The sequence below is a fragment of the Pollicipes pollicipes genome, unplaced genomic scaffold (genome assembly GCF_011947565.3).
Source record: "Pollicipes pollicipes isolate AB1234 unplaced genomic scaffold, Ppol_2.1 Scaffold_4339;HRSCAF=5111_pilon_pilon_pilon, whole genome shotgun sequence".
In the NCBI taxonomy this organism is placed as follows: Eukaryota; Metazoa; Arthropoda; class Thecostraca; order Pollicipedomorpha; family Pollicipedidae; genus Pollicipes; species Pollicipes pollicipes.
In genome coordinates this window covers 139,998-153,267 of record NW_023596473.1, presented here as the reverse complement: position 1 = coordinate 153,267, position 13,270 = coordinate 139,998, and the positions used below count along the sequence as shown (strand labels likewise).

General features: G+C 50.3%; 2 protein-coding genes across 2 annotated transcripts in view; one reads left to right on the top strand and one right to left on the bottom strand.

Moving 5' to 3' along the window:
- Positions 1–11,273, bottom strand: part of LOC119097767 (synaptic vesicle 2-related protein) — a 36,134-nt gene extending 24,861 nt beyond the window's left edge. The window contains exons 1-4 of the mRNA XM_037220741.1: positions 11,218–11,273; positions 10,792–10,900; positions 9,746–9,824; positions 7,672–7,783 (exon numbers count right to left, since the gene is read on the bottom strand). Of these exons, the coding sequence (XP_037076636.1) occupies positions 7,672–7,783; positions 9,746–9,824; positions 10,792–10,900; positions 11,218–11,273 (356 nt within the window). The remainder of the gene's footprint in view (positions 1–7,671; positions 7,784–9,745; positions 9,825–10,791; positions 10,901–11,217) is intronic.
- On the top strand, positions 3,949–7,638 carry LOC119097754 (uncharacterized). Its single transcript, XM_037220723.1, has 7 exons — positions 3,949–4,210; positions 4,642–4,791; positions 5,339–5,447; positions 5,958–6,061; positions 6,386–6,577; positions 6,969–7,127; positions 7,350–7,638. The coding sequence occupies exons 1-7, from the start codon at positions 3,968–3,970 to the stop codon at positions 7,488–7,490; spliced, it is 1,098 nt and encodes a 365-aa protein (XP_037076618.1). The 5' UTR covers positions 3,949–3,967; the 3' UTR covers positions 7,491–7,638.
- Positions 11,274–13,270: the final 1,997 nt, after the last annotated feature.

The window sequence follows — 13,270 nt, the reverse complement described above, 5'->3', positions numbered from 1 at the left end:
CGCGGCGTAGCCGCGCCAAATTTCGCATGGCTGTGAACAATTGAATAGCGGTTTGTCCGGTTCAGGCCGTGGTTTCAGCGAAGCCACTTTCTAAGGAATCGTTCAATCTGATCTAGCAATGGAGAGTTAGACGAAGCCATACATCTCTGAGATATTTTCTTAGGCAACTCAATGATTGAATGAACAAATTGTATTGACCTAAGGTCAGATATTAAGGTCATAACAAGATCAAAACTTACCCGTTTTATTACTCTAGCGCTTGCTGTATGGGGCACTTTCTGGCGCTTTTTTCGAATTTATTGAAAGCAGGAACCGCATTACACAACTTCCATAGGTTTCTTAAAGGTCAGAATAGGTCAATGACCTAGAATGACCAAGGTCAACATATTGTTTTTAAGAGCATACTGCCTAGCGTAATCTTTGTCGCTGATACCATTGCAAAACTTAAAGCGGTCTTGTACGATTTTTGTCTCTATGACCTTCAAAGAACAAGGTCACTGACCTTATATGAGCACGTGACTATCCACTTAGAACACTTATCCAGGTTCTGAGGGCCCTTCGGAGACAAACCTGGAATTTGACCTTGTTTGACCTTCTTTGGCCTGAAGGTCATAAGCTAGGAGCTTCAAACTTTGACCTAAGTGAGTTCACGTACAGGTTAACACACCCTGTGAACTCAGCGTCTCTAGCTCACTTACTTCATGAAATTGCAAGGGGTCAAATTGACTCTCCTCCACCCGAGCGAAGGGCATCCAACCGACCATCCGGGCACGTGTTAAGTAAGCATTACTTCTTTTGAGAAAATACACCACTTCGAGGTTGTAATCATAGATCAGCTTCAACAGAAAATGAACTTTAAAAACGGGGAAAGAATAAAAAACATACTTTTCCAATAACCAATACTGACTGGCCGTGTCAGCACGGATGCCATATCTGGTGTGCCAAACGGCCAGTGCGACGGCAAATGCAGAGAAGCAAAACTCGCGTGTGTACGCACCACGTGCTGCTCATCGTAGCTATCTCAAAATAAATATCCTTGTATACATGCGTTGCCAAGAGCAGCGCACCAAGTCTGAAAACTCTATATCATTCTATTATCGACAGACAGACCATCCGACATGCAAGGGCGTGAAGTTTGCGCGTGCTACCCCAATTATCAGCTGGTCTTTGGCATCACTCGTTTGACACCAGCGACATAGCCGCACAACTTGCTTGGACATCAAGCGCTGGTGCGATAAAATTTCGCGCGTGGTAACACCTGCTTGAATAAACTGTCCTGCCGCCCAATTACATTGTAGCATTGCGAACACCGACGGTCGACTCCCAGCTCAGGTGTGGGGTACCGAGGATTGCAGTTATAGGGGTATAAACCGGGCGCGAACACCTCGCGCACAGCGAATCATTAACCTTTCTCGACTAACGGTGACAAATTCACCGCCGGTAAACCATCTAATGGCTTAGTTTAGCGGCCGGAGCTCCACGCGTTGGCGATCGGGAGGGGGGGGGGGGGGGCTCTGTCCAAAAGGCAGCACCCGTCTGAAAGGCATGACGAGTGCCGCTTGCCACCCTTGACCCCCAGTGCATCATGGATCACATCGAGGTTCATGCACTGCTCGCGGGCATGACCACTGAGACCAGCCGCTGCGCTCCAGTCGCGACCGCCCGACCCCTGCAGACCAACGGCACCGCGCGGGTCGGGTCACCCGGTCTCTGGTCGGCCGCGCGCCGCGTAACGCCCGGCACCGATCGGACCAAAACCGTCGCCACAGTCGTGGCGCTGAACCAGAGTATCCGACGATCCAGGTTTGGTGATGGTCAGTTCAGAGGCTCAGGCTGTGCGTACCCAAACACTTAGACGCGCGCCCTCACTCACAGAGCGGCGCAGACAAACGGTGTACCGTTAAGCTTAAACATTCGCCCTCACTTACAGACCGGCGCAGACAAACGGTGTACCGTTAAGCGGAGCGACGGACAGACATGAAATAGCAGCACGCTAAATGCGAGCAAAGCACGCCTTCAGTTATTTTATAGTCTGCACTAGAGGCAAACCAATGCGCACGAGCATCGGCTTGAGGTCAAAACTGAGCCGCATCAACGCAGCTAAGCAGACAACAGGAAATTGTTCCTCACATAGCAGCCGTGAGCATCCAGCAGTACACAACTCCGCCTCTCTCGCCTATTCCGTCATCGGCATAGTCTCACGCAAAGCGTGAGGGAACACATCTGTGCGTGCAGCTGTAGCGTCGAGGTTGTCCGAACACCAGCAAGATGAGGCTTACGTCGGATCTTGCACGTCTTGTGAGCTGTGATATTGAAATTTCCATGCCTCCCACCCGGCTCTGATTTGTTGCTTCTTAGTGCACGTCGCTAGTAAATCTGTCAGACGCCATGTAAGACCAAGAAAAATATGATTGTCAACCCGTTTATATCTGACGTTCTCGAGCACGGTTTCCAGATACCACGGACACCAAATGGTTCTCATTGAATATAGTGGAAGGCAAGATGGCATAATCAAACAGTTACATACTGAGCAGTATCTTTACTGAACAGAGAAATTGTGTTGACCAGCCTTTTCCACCCAAAAGTATGCCCATTTATGTAGGCGAGCTTAAATTGTTGTCTGATGCTTGCTGCAATATCGTTAGATGTGGAACACTTCCGTCAAGAAAATCAAAACTACTTTCAGAGCCATTGAAGGTTATCGCGTGACCTCCAAATTTTGGTCACGGAACATTTTTTTTTACAGTGACCAAGGGTCATGAAAACTCGGTGATGTTATTTATCGCCTATGGAGAGTCAGAAAAAGTATAGTTTGATGGGTTTACTAATTTTGTGAACAGGCAAAACAGAAAATGCGTTGGAATCAGCCCACGTCACACGCAGCTTCGATTTTGCTCAGGCTTTAGCTTTTAACTGCTTTATCTGACCGCCTTAAGATTATTGAATTGGGCTTAATCTATGCCGATCTCCCTCTACAGCACGTTTGAGAGAAATTCGTAAGCTGAAGAAGAATCCAACCTCGCCAGCACACGCCTCGGGCTCTGATCGTTAACCCCTCCGCTGTGCCTCCCCCTCGTGTTCCCAAGTATGGTGCACCCCCGCGAAATATGTAGCATGTGGCCACCGCGAGCTGATCCACCCTGTCATATCAACCCAGAACTGCTGTTGCGAGGAAAAGTCGAGCCGGCGGGACTTTTACCAGCATTAATTACGCTGGACCAGAAGCAGGCAATCAATATTAGATATCCTTAGAAATAGCAGCGTACTGTAATCTTACGCCGGATAAGTGCATTTCAGCTGAAGGATGGTACGAGTAACGATGTGGACACAAATGAGGCTTATGATGCATGTAGAATGAGAAGAACCACAGTAATGGTCTCAATGCGAAATGAACTCCACACAAAGCTGTGTTACCCGGCGAGGCGCTTGCACGCATGTTATGAATATTACTGCTGCTGTACGATATCAGCACAATTTCGCACGACTCATCTCCCAAACCGTCTGGTTTCCCCTCCCAAATTCCAGCCAGTTATATTTATGCTCTCCCAGTCTGTGACACCATCAACCCCACAGCTGCATTAGGCAGTTTTCGGAGTTTCGCGCACTCCCAAGCCTCACTAATCCCTCCACCCTGTTGGTCTTATACTATCTGCGCTGCCATGCCGCTACAGCAGCGCGCTGACCTGTCGGTGAACGCCCACGTTCAGCACCAGCCGTTGCATCTCATAGCTAATGGCAGCTGAAATTTACCGCCCTCCTGGCTTTGCAGCCAACATTTTTCGTCCTGCAGCCGTTTGCTCCGACCAGAAACAACCTTTCTGTGACAGGTGACCTATCTGGTTCATTGCCTGCCGACTACGCAGTGGAGTGACCGCGAACCCTAAACCTCTTCCCCCACGAGCCGTATAAAAACCGTGCCTGCACGCCTGACAGTGTAGTTCAGCAGGCAGGCAGCTGGGATAGAGTCATGCTGCGGCTCCTCCTTCTGGTGGCCCTCTCGGCCAGTGCCCTGGGCCATGACTACGGGTACGGCCACGGGTATGGAAGTATCAACTTGAGGCCCTACTGGCACGCCAGGTACCTGGCTCCGATCCGCCTGCGTTACCCGGGCATCACCGACTCTACCGCCAGTTACATCGCGTACTACATCCTAAACTACCCGTCCCGGCTGATCTTGCCCCACCTCCGTCTGCAGAATATCGTCTACGGGGTGAGTATCTGTCGCCTGACGGCGGCCCAGTGGCGCGCCGCGGTGCTGGAAAGGGTGCGAGCCCAGCGCCTCGGAAGCCTAGTATAGAATATTTGTATTTATACTGCTGTTACTTTGTATGACCGCGGCATGGTTCGTGTTTGCCGGCGTAACTTTAAACGGCGTGAGTTTATTGGTCAGTAGACATCACACGTACCCTGCCTCTCCCCCCCCCCCCCCCCCCCCCCGCCTGGCAGTGTAGTCCGACTCACAGGCATAACCACTATTGACCTCGGAAAGTGGCCACACATACACACCACGCCTGATTCCGCGTCCAACTGCCCAAGGCTGGACCATGCTAATCAGGCTTGCGGGATGACGCTCCCACCAAAGACTGACGCCAGCAGGCCCCTGCTGGCATCAGTGATCACTCGTCTCTGTCCGTCCGGCAGAGGCCGGTGCCGGTTCAATACTGGGTCACCTACATCACCTCGCTGATCGACCTGCTGCCACCTGTGTTCTATCAAGGCACATACGGCTCCCATCTGAGCACCTATGTGAACCAGTACTACCCAGGCGTTGTCAACAGCGGGCTGTACTTGGTGAGTGGAAACCTGCTGTCCAGCTGCAGCCGGCGCTAGGGCCAGCAGCAGCTGCAGTCGTCGCATGAGGCCCTTTCAGAGCCGTGGTGGTAATCGGAATTCTTTCTTCATGACGGTGAATTATTTCTGGGTCAATATTACGTGATTGTTGCTGGGGAGTGGGTGGCACAAGAATCATGGGTTTAAAGAAAAAATTTAAACAGAAACGTCTGAAGCAAGGGTACCCTGTCCAATTAATGGCACCCTGAAATAAAGTGCCCTCTCGGACTGTGCTGCGAACTCTTACTTGAGCAGCAACTTAGGTATGAGCAAAATCTTAAGTGGGTGACGACAGTAAGAAGCAGCCTCTCAATACCATGTGCTTGCATTATCCTGAGATATGTTAGAAATCTACTTTCAAAATGTTTGCATGGTATTTGCTCGCATCCTCCATCATGCACCCACTTCACCGCAGGTTTGGAATCGGCCTAGCGTCTCATAACACGCAGTCACCTCCGGCATGCAGCTTAAAACATAACTGGCCCCTGCATAACGCATGCCATTTCAGAGCCACCTGGCACTGTGCGACATCTACTTTGCCAACCACCTTCTGGCACCCATCTCCTGGAACGCGTTCAGAGGCTTCTACGGCCAGTACGTCCTCCATCACGGCCACGGTGAGTGGTGCTGACCACAAGGTGAGGTACACCGTCACCAGCGCGCGCCGAGATGCCCGACGGCAGCAGACGCCCGAGGTGGGCACCGGGTGGGCGCGTGCTGCCCCAGCCTTGCCCGGTACCAGCCCAGAGGGAGCGATGTACACACAGGCTTCAACAGTTTACTTAACGCGGGAGAGCCAGAGGCCCCATCCTCGCACTCATAAACGTTACTAAATCCGTGCCGTGCACTAATCCATGGAGCCATGAATTAAACGTGTCCATAACATGGCCGCCAAATGCGCAGTGTGTTCGCCGTTAAAGATCGCGTAACACATGACAATGTTTCAAAGCCACTTTAAGTTGATGCGAGAATGAGCGCAGTCGAAATTTTAGGTCACCCGCGTACGAACGTCGGTTATCGGTAATCGCATTTATCCGACCAGTGCTATCCTGAACGCCTCCAGAATCAATAGTTAACTGCCAATGGCCTCCAACAGTCTCCATTGCATGCCGTCCACCCCTTTCCAGGCAACGCGTTCCCGGCGCTGGGTGTGATTGCGTCCCGCCTGAATGGCTACAACTATGGGGTGGACAGGTACTTCCGCAGGATCAGCCTTCCTTCTCTCCTGCATGTAAGTATAGACAACCATCTATTGTAATTGTAAGCCATCACCGCAATGGACAACTGCTTGGATATCCTTTCAATTTATGTTATAAAACAATCAACAAAGGATGCATGTGCCCACCTCAACAAAGATTTCAGGCTTAAGACAGCGTACCTAATCGCTATCTAAGCTGTTGCTCTCTCAGCAAGGCTACAATTTAGTCCGACAGAAAGCTGAAAAAGTGCGAAATATTAACAACGCTTGGGACTGCTAGCTGGCACCACTGCAATGCTATATGACAGGAAAGGGAGAGAGAGGGACCGCTGATGATCGTGCCTTTCCGGTCGCCAGGGGAAGAACCACATCCAGTTCCCGACGCTGCCCGTGTTCCGCCCGTCGTCGCTCGTGTACCAGCGGATCACGCAGCGTGGCGTGCACCGGTACGTGAATAGCTACTACCCGTACGGCTGGTCGCGCTACATCAACCGGCTCAGGTCGTACAAGTTCCCCACGACGACGACCATCTCCACCTCTTCGTCATACGTGAGTGGGCTGCGGCGCAGCCGCACCTGTTGCCGCTGAGGCGGACTGAGGGTCACAGGTCAACAGACATCCGATGTCCCGCTGTCTCGAGGCCGCCTTTTCCTTACAGGATCGTCTGTTGTGCATGAATGTTCGGGAAAGGCGTCGAAACCGCCTCATGGAAATGTGGCCAGCATGAGGATGTTCTTCCGGTCTCTGGGGCTCAGGTCTCTTAAAAACGGACGCTGGTTAATCTTAGCAGATGTCAGAGAGAGACGGAGGCCATGTCAGTGGGCCATTCAGCAGCGCGCTAACTGCAAGATGCCCTGGCGCCGGTGGTGCGATGACCTAGCCCATCAGTATTTCAGACGAGCAGAGCCGGTGACCTGACCTGAGACCTTCGACGTTACAGTTCAGTGGGCTGCCGCACCTGTCCTTCCTGACCAGCCCGGTCATCCAGCGTGACCTGATCTCCGTGCTGCGTCTGCGCTTCTCCAGCTACCCGTCCGGTATCATCTACAGCAAGAGGCTGCGGTTCCCCACCTTCGTCCGTGGTTTCCTCCGCCAATGGGTGAGCAGAGGCGGCTCTATTATCGGATGGATCCGGCAGACGGGCCATAGTGCTGCCGCTAACCCCAAACGTCTATTGGATGTTCGAATGTTTGAGGAGTGAGACCTTTCTGAACATTTGCTCCACTCGCTGGTTGGTGTCGTCCAGATCTGGTCTGTCTGTCCTCCAGTGACGTGAGGCGCTATGCTGCTGTCATGCTGACGCGCTGCCGTTGATTTGCAGCGTCCGCGCTACCACAGCTACACGCCCAGATTCGTGAGCAGCTGCCTCGTGGCCTTCGACAGCTATGCGTGCCACTGGCTGCGGCGGTACCACAAGTTCTCACACTGCTCGTCCAAGAAGCTGTGGGGCAAGTACTGGTAGGGCGTCTCAGTTCGGGTCGCCAGTCGTCAGTCATTCGTCCCAGTTTAAAATAAGGATGAACTCGGATTGATTTCAGAGGCTACTGTGTTCCCGGCGACATTTTCACCTGAATTGGTGCTCACTGAGTTGAATACAAGTTCGGCCGTGTTCGGTATTTGTGGCATCTGTGTGGGTGGCTTACCTCTGGATACATAGCAGCAGAGGCAGGATGGCCACGACGAAGATGAGAAGACCATAGGCAATCGTTCGCTTGCGACCAACTTTTTCGATAACGAACATTGCAAGCAATACTCCTGTAAAAAAACGAAGTGAGTAAGACTTGTAGACAAATGTGGGGCGTGCGAAACACTCTGAAAAGAGGTTAGAAAAGAGGTGGCGTTAGCGTGCAAATAGTCATTTATGTGCGCGTCTTATGGTTCGGGCACTCACGAAGGGTATGATGCAGGTACATGTATTCATTGATTAGAAGTCTGTTTACGTCTGCATTTACATGATTTACATCAGCACCATTCCAATTGGGCCAGCAGTGTGAAAACAGACGTGTGAGATTTCAAATGGCATCGACATTTTAGTTTCACCCGTTTTGTATTGTCTTATTTTAGTTTTAAGGATCGGGGTGAGGTATTACCATCACGGATGGGCAACTTTTCTTACGCAGTAGCACGCTGGTCGGCAAGTAGCATGCACACCTTCTAACGCACCACACGAAGACAATAGACCGAACAGGTATTCCTTCCGTGAATATCGATCGTCAACTTCGTATTCGTTTGTCGTCCACCTTCAAAAATACAATGGCAATGGACCATACTCATAACCGATTGATTGATGACCCGCGTCACCATACGCTCGGGTGGGGAGTCAGTTTGATTCCTCCCGAAAGTTTTTCCAGGATGATTTCCAAACTACACAGTCCGGCCGCGACACATTTTACACAGCTATAGGTAACTAAAGCCGGATTGCCTGGCACCAATAATGTAGATGTGTGCTGCAAGGTCGCCGACCTACGGCAATTCAGAGTCAGTCCATGGATTCAGCAACGACAATTTCTAGCGAATCGTTCAATCTGATGCATCAACAGAGTGTTAGACAAAGTTATACATCACTGAGATAGTTTTATAAGGCAACACAACAAGTGAATGAACAGCTTAGTGGCCTAGGGTCAAGTACGAACGTCAGACCCAGGTCAAAACCAACCTGCCTTTTACTCTAAAGCTTATTGCATGGGGTATTTTTTGGTGCTTCGCAATTTATATCTTCCATAAACTTATTGAAGGTCGTAATAAATCACCCACCTAGAATGACCCGGGTCAACATTTCGTGTTTCAGGAAAATATTGCCAAGCGCAATTCTTGACGCTTATTCAGATGAAAAACCAAAGCAGTGTTGTGTGATTTTGATAACCATGACCCTTCAATGGTAAAAAGGCCGCTGACCTTAACTGAGCACCAGTGGCCTTTGGCCTAAAACAGATATCTAGGTATAGTGGTTGCATGAGAAGATTTTTGGGGGCACTTTGCACACCAATCTGCAGTTTGATCTTGTTTGGCCTTACTTGACCCAAAGATCATACTCTAGGAACTTTGGAACTCGACATAAATGAGTTCCTGTACAGTTTGATGCACCCTGTGAATTTGGTGTTTCCAGCTCTCTCAAAATCTGAGATATTAGCGGGGCAAACTTCCCCCTCATCCCCCCCCCCACACCGCAGCAAATAATATTTAACTGGCCCTCCAGATGTGGCAGTGCGCCGCCCGGCTTCACGAAAAATTATGGTGCAACATTTTCCGCAACATGCGTCGGGTCTGGGACTAGTTGCATAAAGATATGCAGCATCTGGAAAGCCCCATACATATTTAAAACTTCTGCAGCGAAAGCCAGCTACTCTACTCTCAATGCAAGTGATCACAGACTAACACGGCGTCGATCATGCACGCTCAAGCACGATGTTTAAAGCGTGCCACGCAAGTAGGCCGATGTGAAAACGGATAGAAACGCATTAAAACATCATATGAACAATAATGTATGGGAATTACAGTGTGATAGCGAAACGTAGTAAAAAATAAGGTGAACATTATGGTATGGAATTAGAGTGTGGCGGCAAGACCTTCTGATTTGTGACCGCACCAGCAAAAACATTGTCTTTGCCACCAGTAGTTAACACAAGGCTTTGCGGGGTTATGTCCCTTCCGCCCCCGCCTCCCTTCCCACTCACACATTGACGACACGCCTGTGCGTAGACAGACAGCTTGGGTTACCTGGAATTTCTGACAGCGTTGTCCACAAGAGACCAAGGTAGTCTTCCTGGGACAGCATTTGACACGAAGCCTGGCAAACCTGGCAGGACGAACAAGCAGAAGACGTATTAAAGGGAGAGTTCCACATTTTCTTATGCGGTTTTGAGCCGAAAGAACCGTGTTGAAGGCCTTTTGGTGTAGTTCACGGCCCTGCCCATCTTAAGACCTAAGCTCCTCTGGTTTCTGAGCCACACGCTCGCAAAGATGAGACCAGTTCGGGGAGAGTATTTCAAGGTTACTTTGGCATTCATGACGTCATAATAACGTCATTTAAGTCCTGTTACTGTATAAGCCATGCGGCGATCGAGGCCGAAAAAAATGCGGTGATCCAGCCATTCATATCTGGCGTTCATGAGCACGACTTCCATACATAACGGCTGTCCATTGCCTTTCGATTAATGCTATATAAGCTGCGATGAAGTAATCAAGCAATGATTTGGGAAGGGGGCACTTCAATGGCCCTACAGCCCAATAACCCCGAAATTAGTGTTTAGCAAGGTATTTACTGTGTACTGGCGGAAAACAATTTGCATTTGTCTTTTCAATTCGGTTGCGATAGTTGACCCTTTCCCGAAATTGTATAGCACTGCAACATGCACATTGTGGCCAAAAAACAATGCGGGACTACAATCAGCATTTGGGGAACCACTGCCCTATCTAAAGAGTGAAAATTGACGCCCCTGGAAAGGCATTGTGAAATGAATATCGGTACATTTTACCCGTCCATCTTATTGAGTCATGGAAACCTTGTCTAGACAGGGTACTTCGGGCTGGTTATGACCAAAAACCAAATAAACTCAGGATAAAAGAATGTCGAGTTTTTCGAATTTTGAGGACCCAGTGCTAACACAACGGAAGCATTAGCTTATTGTGGTACCATACGTGGTAATAAAACAAGAAGAAAACAAGCAAACAACTGCTACTGACCTTTACCTTCAGCGGCTTAGTTTCCGAACTCAGCCCAAAATAGCTTGACAGTCGCGGCGTGACGCGGGTAGGGTACGTACCTGCCCCTCCTGATCGACACCAATGCTGCCGCACAGCTCAGCGTCTGGCAGTTTAAACAGCTCCGTGCTGACCAAAGCCACGCCGTAGTAGCAGAACGTGAGGCACCACCTGATGGCAGGGTCAGTCTCAGAGATAAGCCAGAATAAAATATCAGAATGGAACACACACACGCGCGCGCGCGCACGCACACACACACTGCGGCTGCGCCCCTGACTGCAACACTGTAGTTGAAATCTGGCTACTACACCGATTGTCATCAGGCCTCATTGGTCCTATTCTATGCTTTCTTTGAACTCCGCCCGCACCCCTGCCCCATTCCTTGCAGATTGGAAAGTATGTACATGTTGTCGAATGCCCTGTATGGATGGTGTTATGCTCACAGCGTTTGTTTAGAAGAGCTTGTAACGTGTGTCCTGATCTCACGCCTCAAGTTGTGCTGATCTAGCTCGCGGGTAATGTTCCCCTTGACCTCGTCAGACATGACTGCAGAGCGTTTGACGTGCCGTGCCGTACAATCAGGGGCGGATCGTCAAAGGGGGCGCAACATTGTGGGCCCCCTAGGGTATAGATGTCCGAGTTTGGGGCTGTCACCCCCTAAAACTCCTCGAATTCCGGCCTTTAAATATAAGATTCTTATACATGCCATTTTTATACGGACAGCCATCATATTGTGCGTAGCCTTAGAAAACGAGGTGCACCACGCATGCAAATGCATGGTGTGTGTTAATTTTCTCCAGAACATGGTGGATCCTGTGACTTTGAGACCATGCATGTCATAGTGAACATGGCAGAATATGCTACAATTGACTGTTAAATGCCCTCAAACTCAAGCACGAACTTGATTCCTACCTTACTTACAGTTTGTCGGTAAGTCAGTATGTTGAGCTGATGGCTCATGACTAGTGCAAAGTTTTTAGTTTGACCGTTATGAAGGAGTACTGGGCACACTGGCGTTCAAAATGTGTGAAGAACGTAATGCACGAGCATAGTTCGTGCCACAGTTTTATGGGAGGAGCGTAGGACCAAGATGGCGGGCCCCTGAACCATCGGGAGTACCCCGGCAGGCCAACATATATGTCTAACATACAAGGCCCGGCCAGAGCACAGGACCTCCGAGCAAAGGGGAATAACCCAAAGCCAGTGTACATAAATCAGTGCTACTGCGCAATCAAGAGCGTCCGGGCAGGTCAACGGAAAGGGCCCTAATAAGAGTGAAGGGTTCTCCACAAATGAGTTCAAAGGGAAAGAGCCCTAGACCAATGTAGGGGGGCCCTGCGCATCGAGTGGCTCGGTGTGTCACCTGGTATCGGCCCCAGAAACCGCACAAGGTCTTGCGAGCAAGTGGAAAGAACCCGATACCAATGTGAAGGGCTCCTGAACAACCGAGTGTACCCGGGCCCATGTGGCCCGGCAATAGCGTACAGAGGTTTTCGGGCGAATGCGAAGAATGCGTGGAGGACCCTTGATTGACTAAGAGTGCCCAGACATGTTAGTAGATGGTAGGACCCTACTATGGTAGGGTCATTCAAACCCTACATTCAAATAAGGAGTGCCCAACAACCAATGTGCAAGGCCTTCGGACAATCGAGTGTGCCCGAGCAGCTTAACTGATGGCGCCACCACAAGAGTGTAGGACCCTCCACTGATACTGGAAGTACCCAAGACAAAGTGAAGAGGTCCCTCCGAACGATGGAGTGTGCCCGAACGGGTTTACAGATGGGGTCCCACCAAAAGCGTACGGCCCTCAAAAGGCGATAGGAAGTACCCAAAACGAAGCGTGATGACCCCTTAACGATTGAGTGTGCCCGGAAATGTCAACAACTGGCCCTCCAACAGGAGCGTAGTGACCTCTAAAGACATTGGAATTTACCCAAGACCCAATTTGGAGGGCATCGAACGGTCGAGTGTGCCCGAACAGGTCAACAGATGGAGCCCCGACGAGAGCGTAGAGCATTTGACCCCGCAATTGACAGGGCATTGGAGGGGCCCTAGATCAATGCAGATGGTCCACGAGCATATCGTGCGTATGTCGTTAGGTTAATCGATACCAAGGCGAAGGGCCCCTGAAGAGCTAAGAATATCCGGGCAGGTCGACATATGGGGCCCCGGCTATAGCGTGCAGAGCTTTTCGGTCAAGTGGGAAGAATCGGTGGAAGGCCACTGGTCGACAAGAGTGCCCCGGCATGCCAGCCGAAAGGGCCCCGACCACAGCACGGGGCCCTCCGAATAAATGCAAAGAAATCAGGGGCAACGTGGAGGGCTTCTTAGCGATCAGATCGACCTTGCAAGTGGACATATAGGGGATTCAGGAAGAGCGTAGGGCTTCTGAACTGCGTAATATACCTCAAGATTTTTGTTTCGATAAAGGCATGTTGCCGAAATATCAACCAAACTATATCTCCATTGTCTTGGTTTTTCCGAGGAATAAAGCTAATAGTACTGTCCTATATATGTGAGTAATGTTCCCCGCTAATGCAC

Bases quoted from the DNA above. Each gene is read 5' to 3' on its own strand.
- LOC119097754 (XM_037220723.1), top strand. From the start codon at position 3,968: ATGCTGCGGCTCCTCCTTCTGGTGGCCCTCTCGGCCAGTGCCCTGGGC. The intron at 4,211-4,641 runs GTGAGTATCTGT...TCCGTCCGGCAG, and splicing joins TGCAGAATATCGTCTACGGG to AGGCCGGTGCCGGTTCAATA. The intron at 6,062-6,385 runs GTAAGTATAGAC...TCCGGTCGCCAG, and splicing joins GCCTTCCTTCTCTCCTGCAT to GGGAAGAACCACATCCAGTT.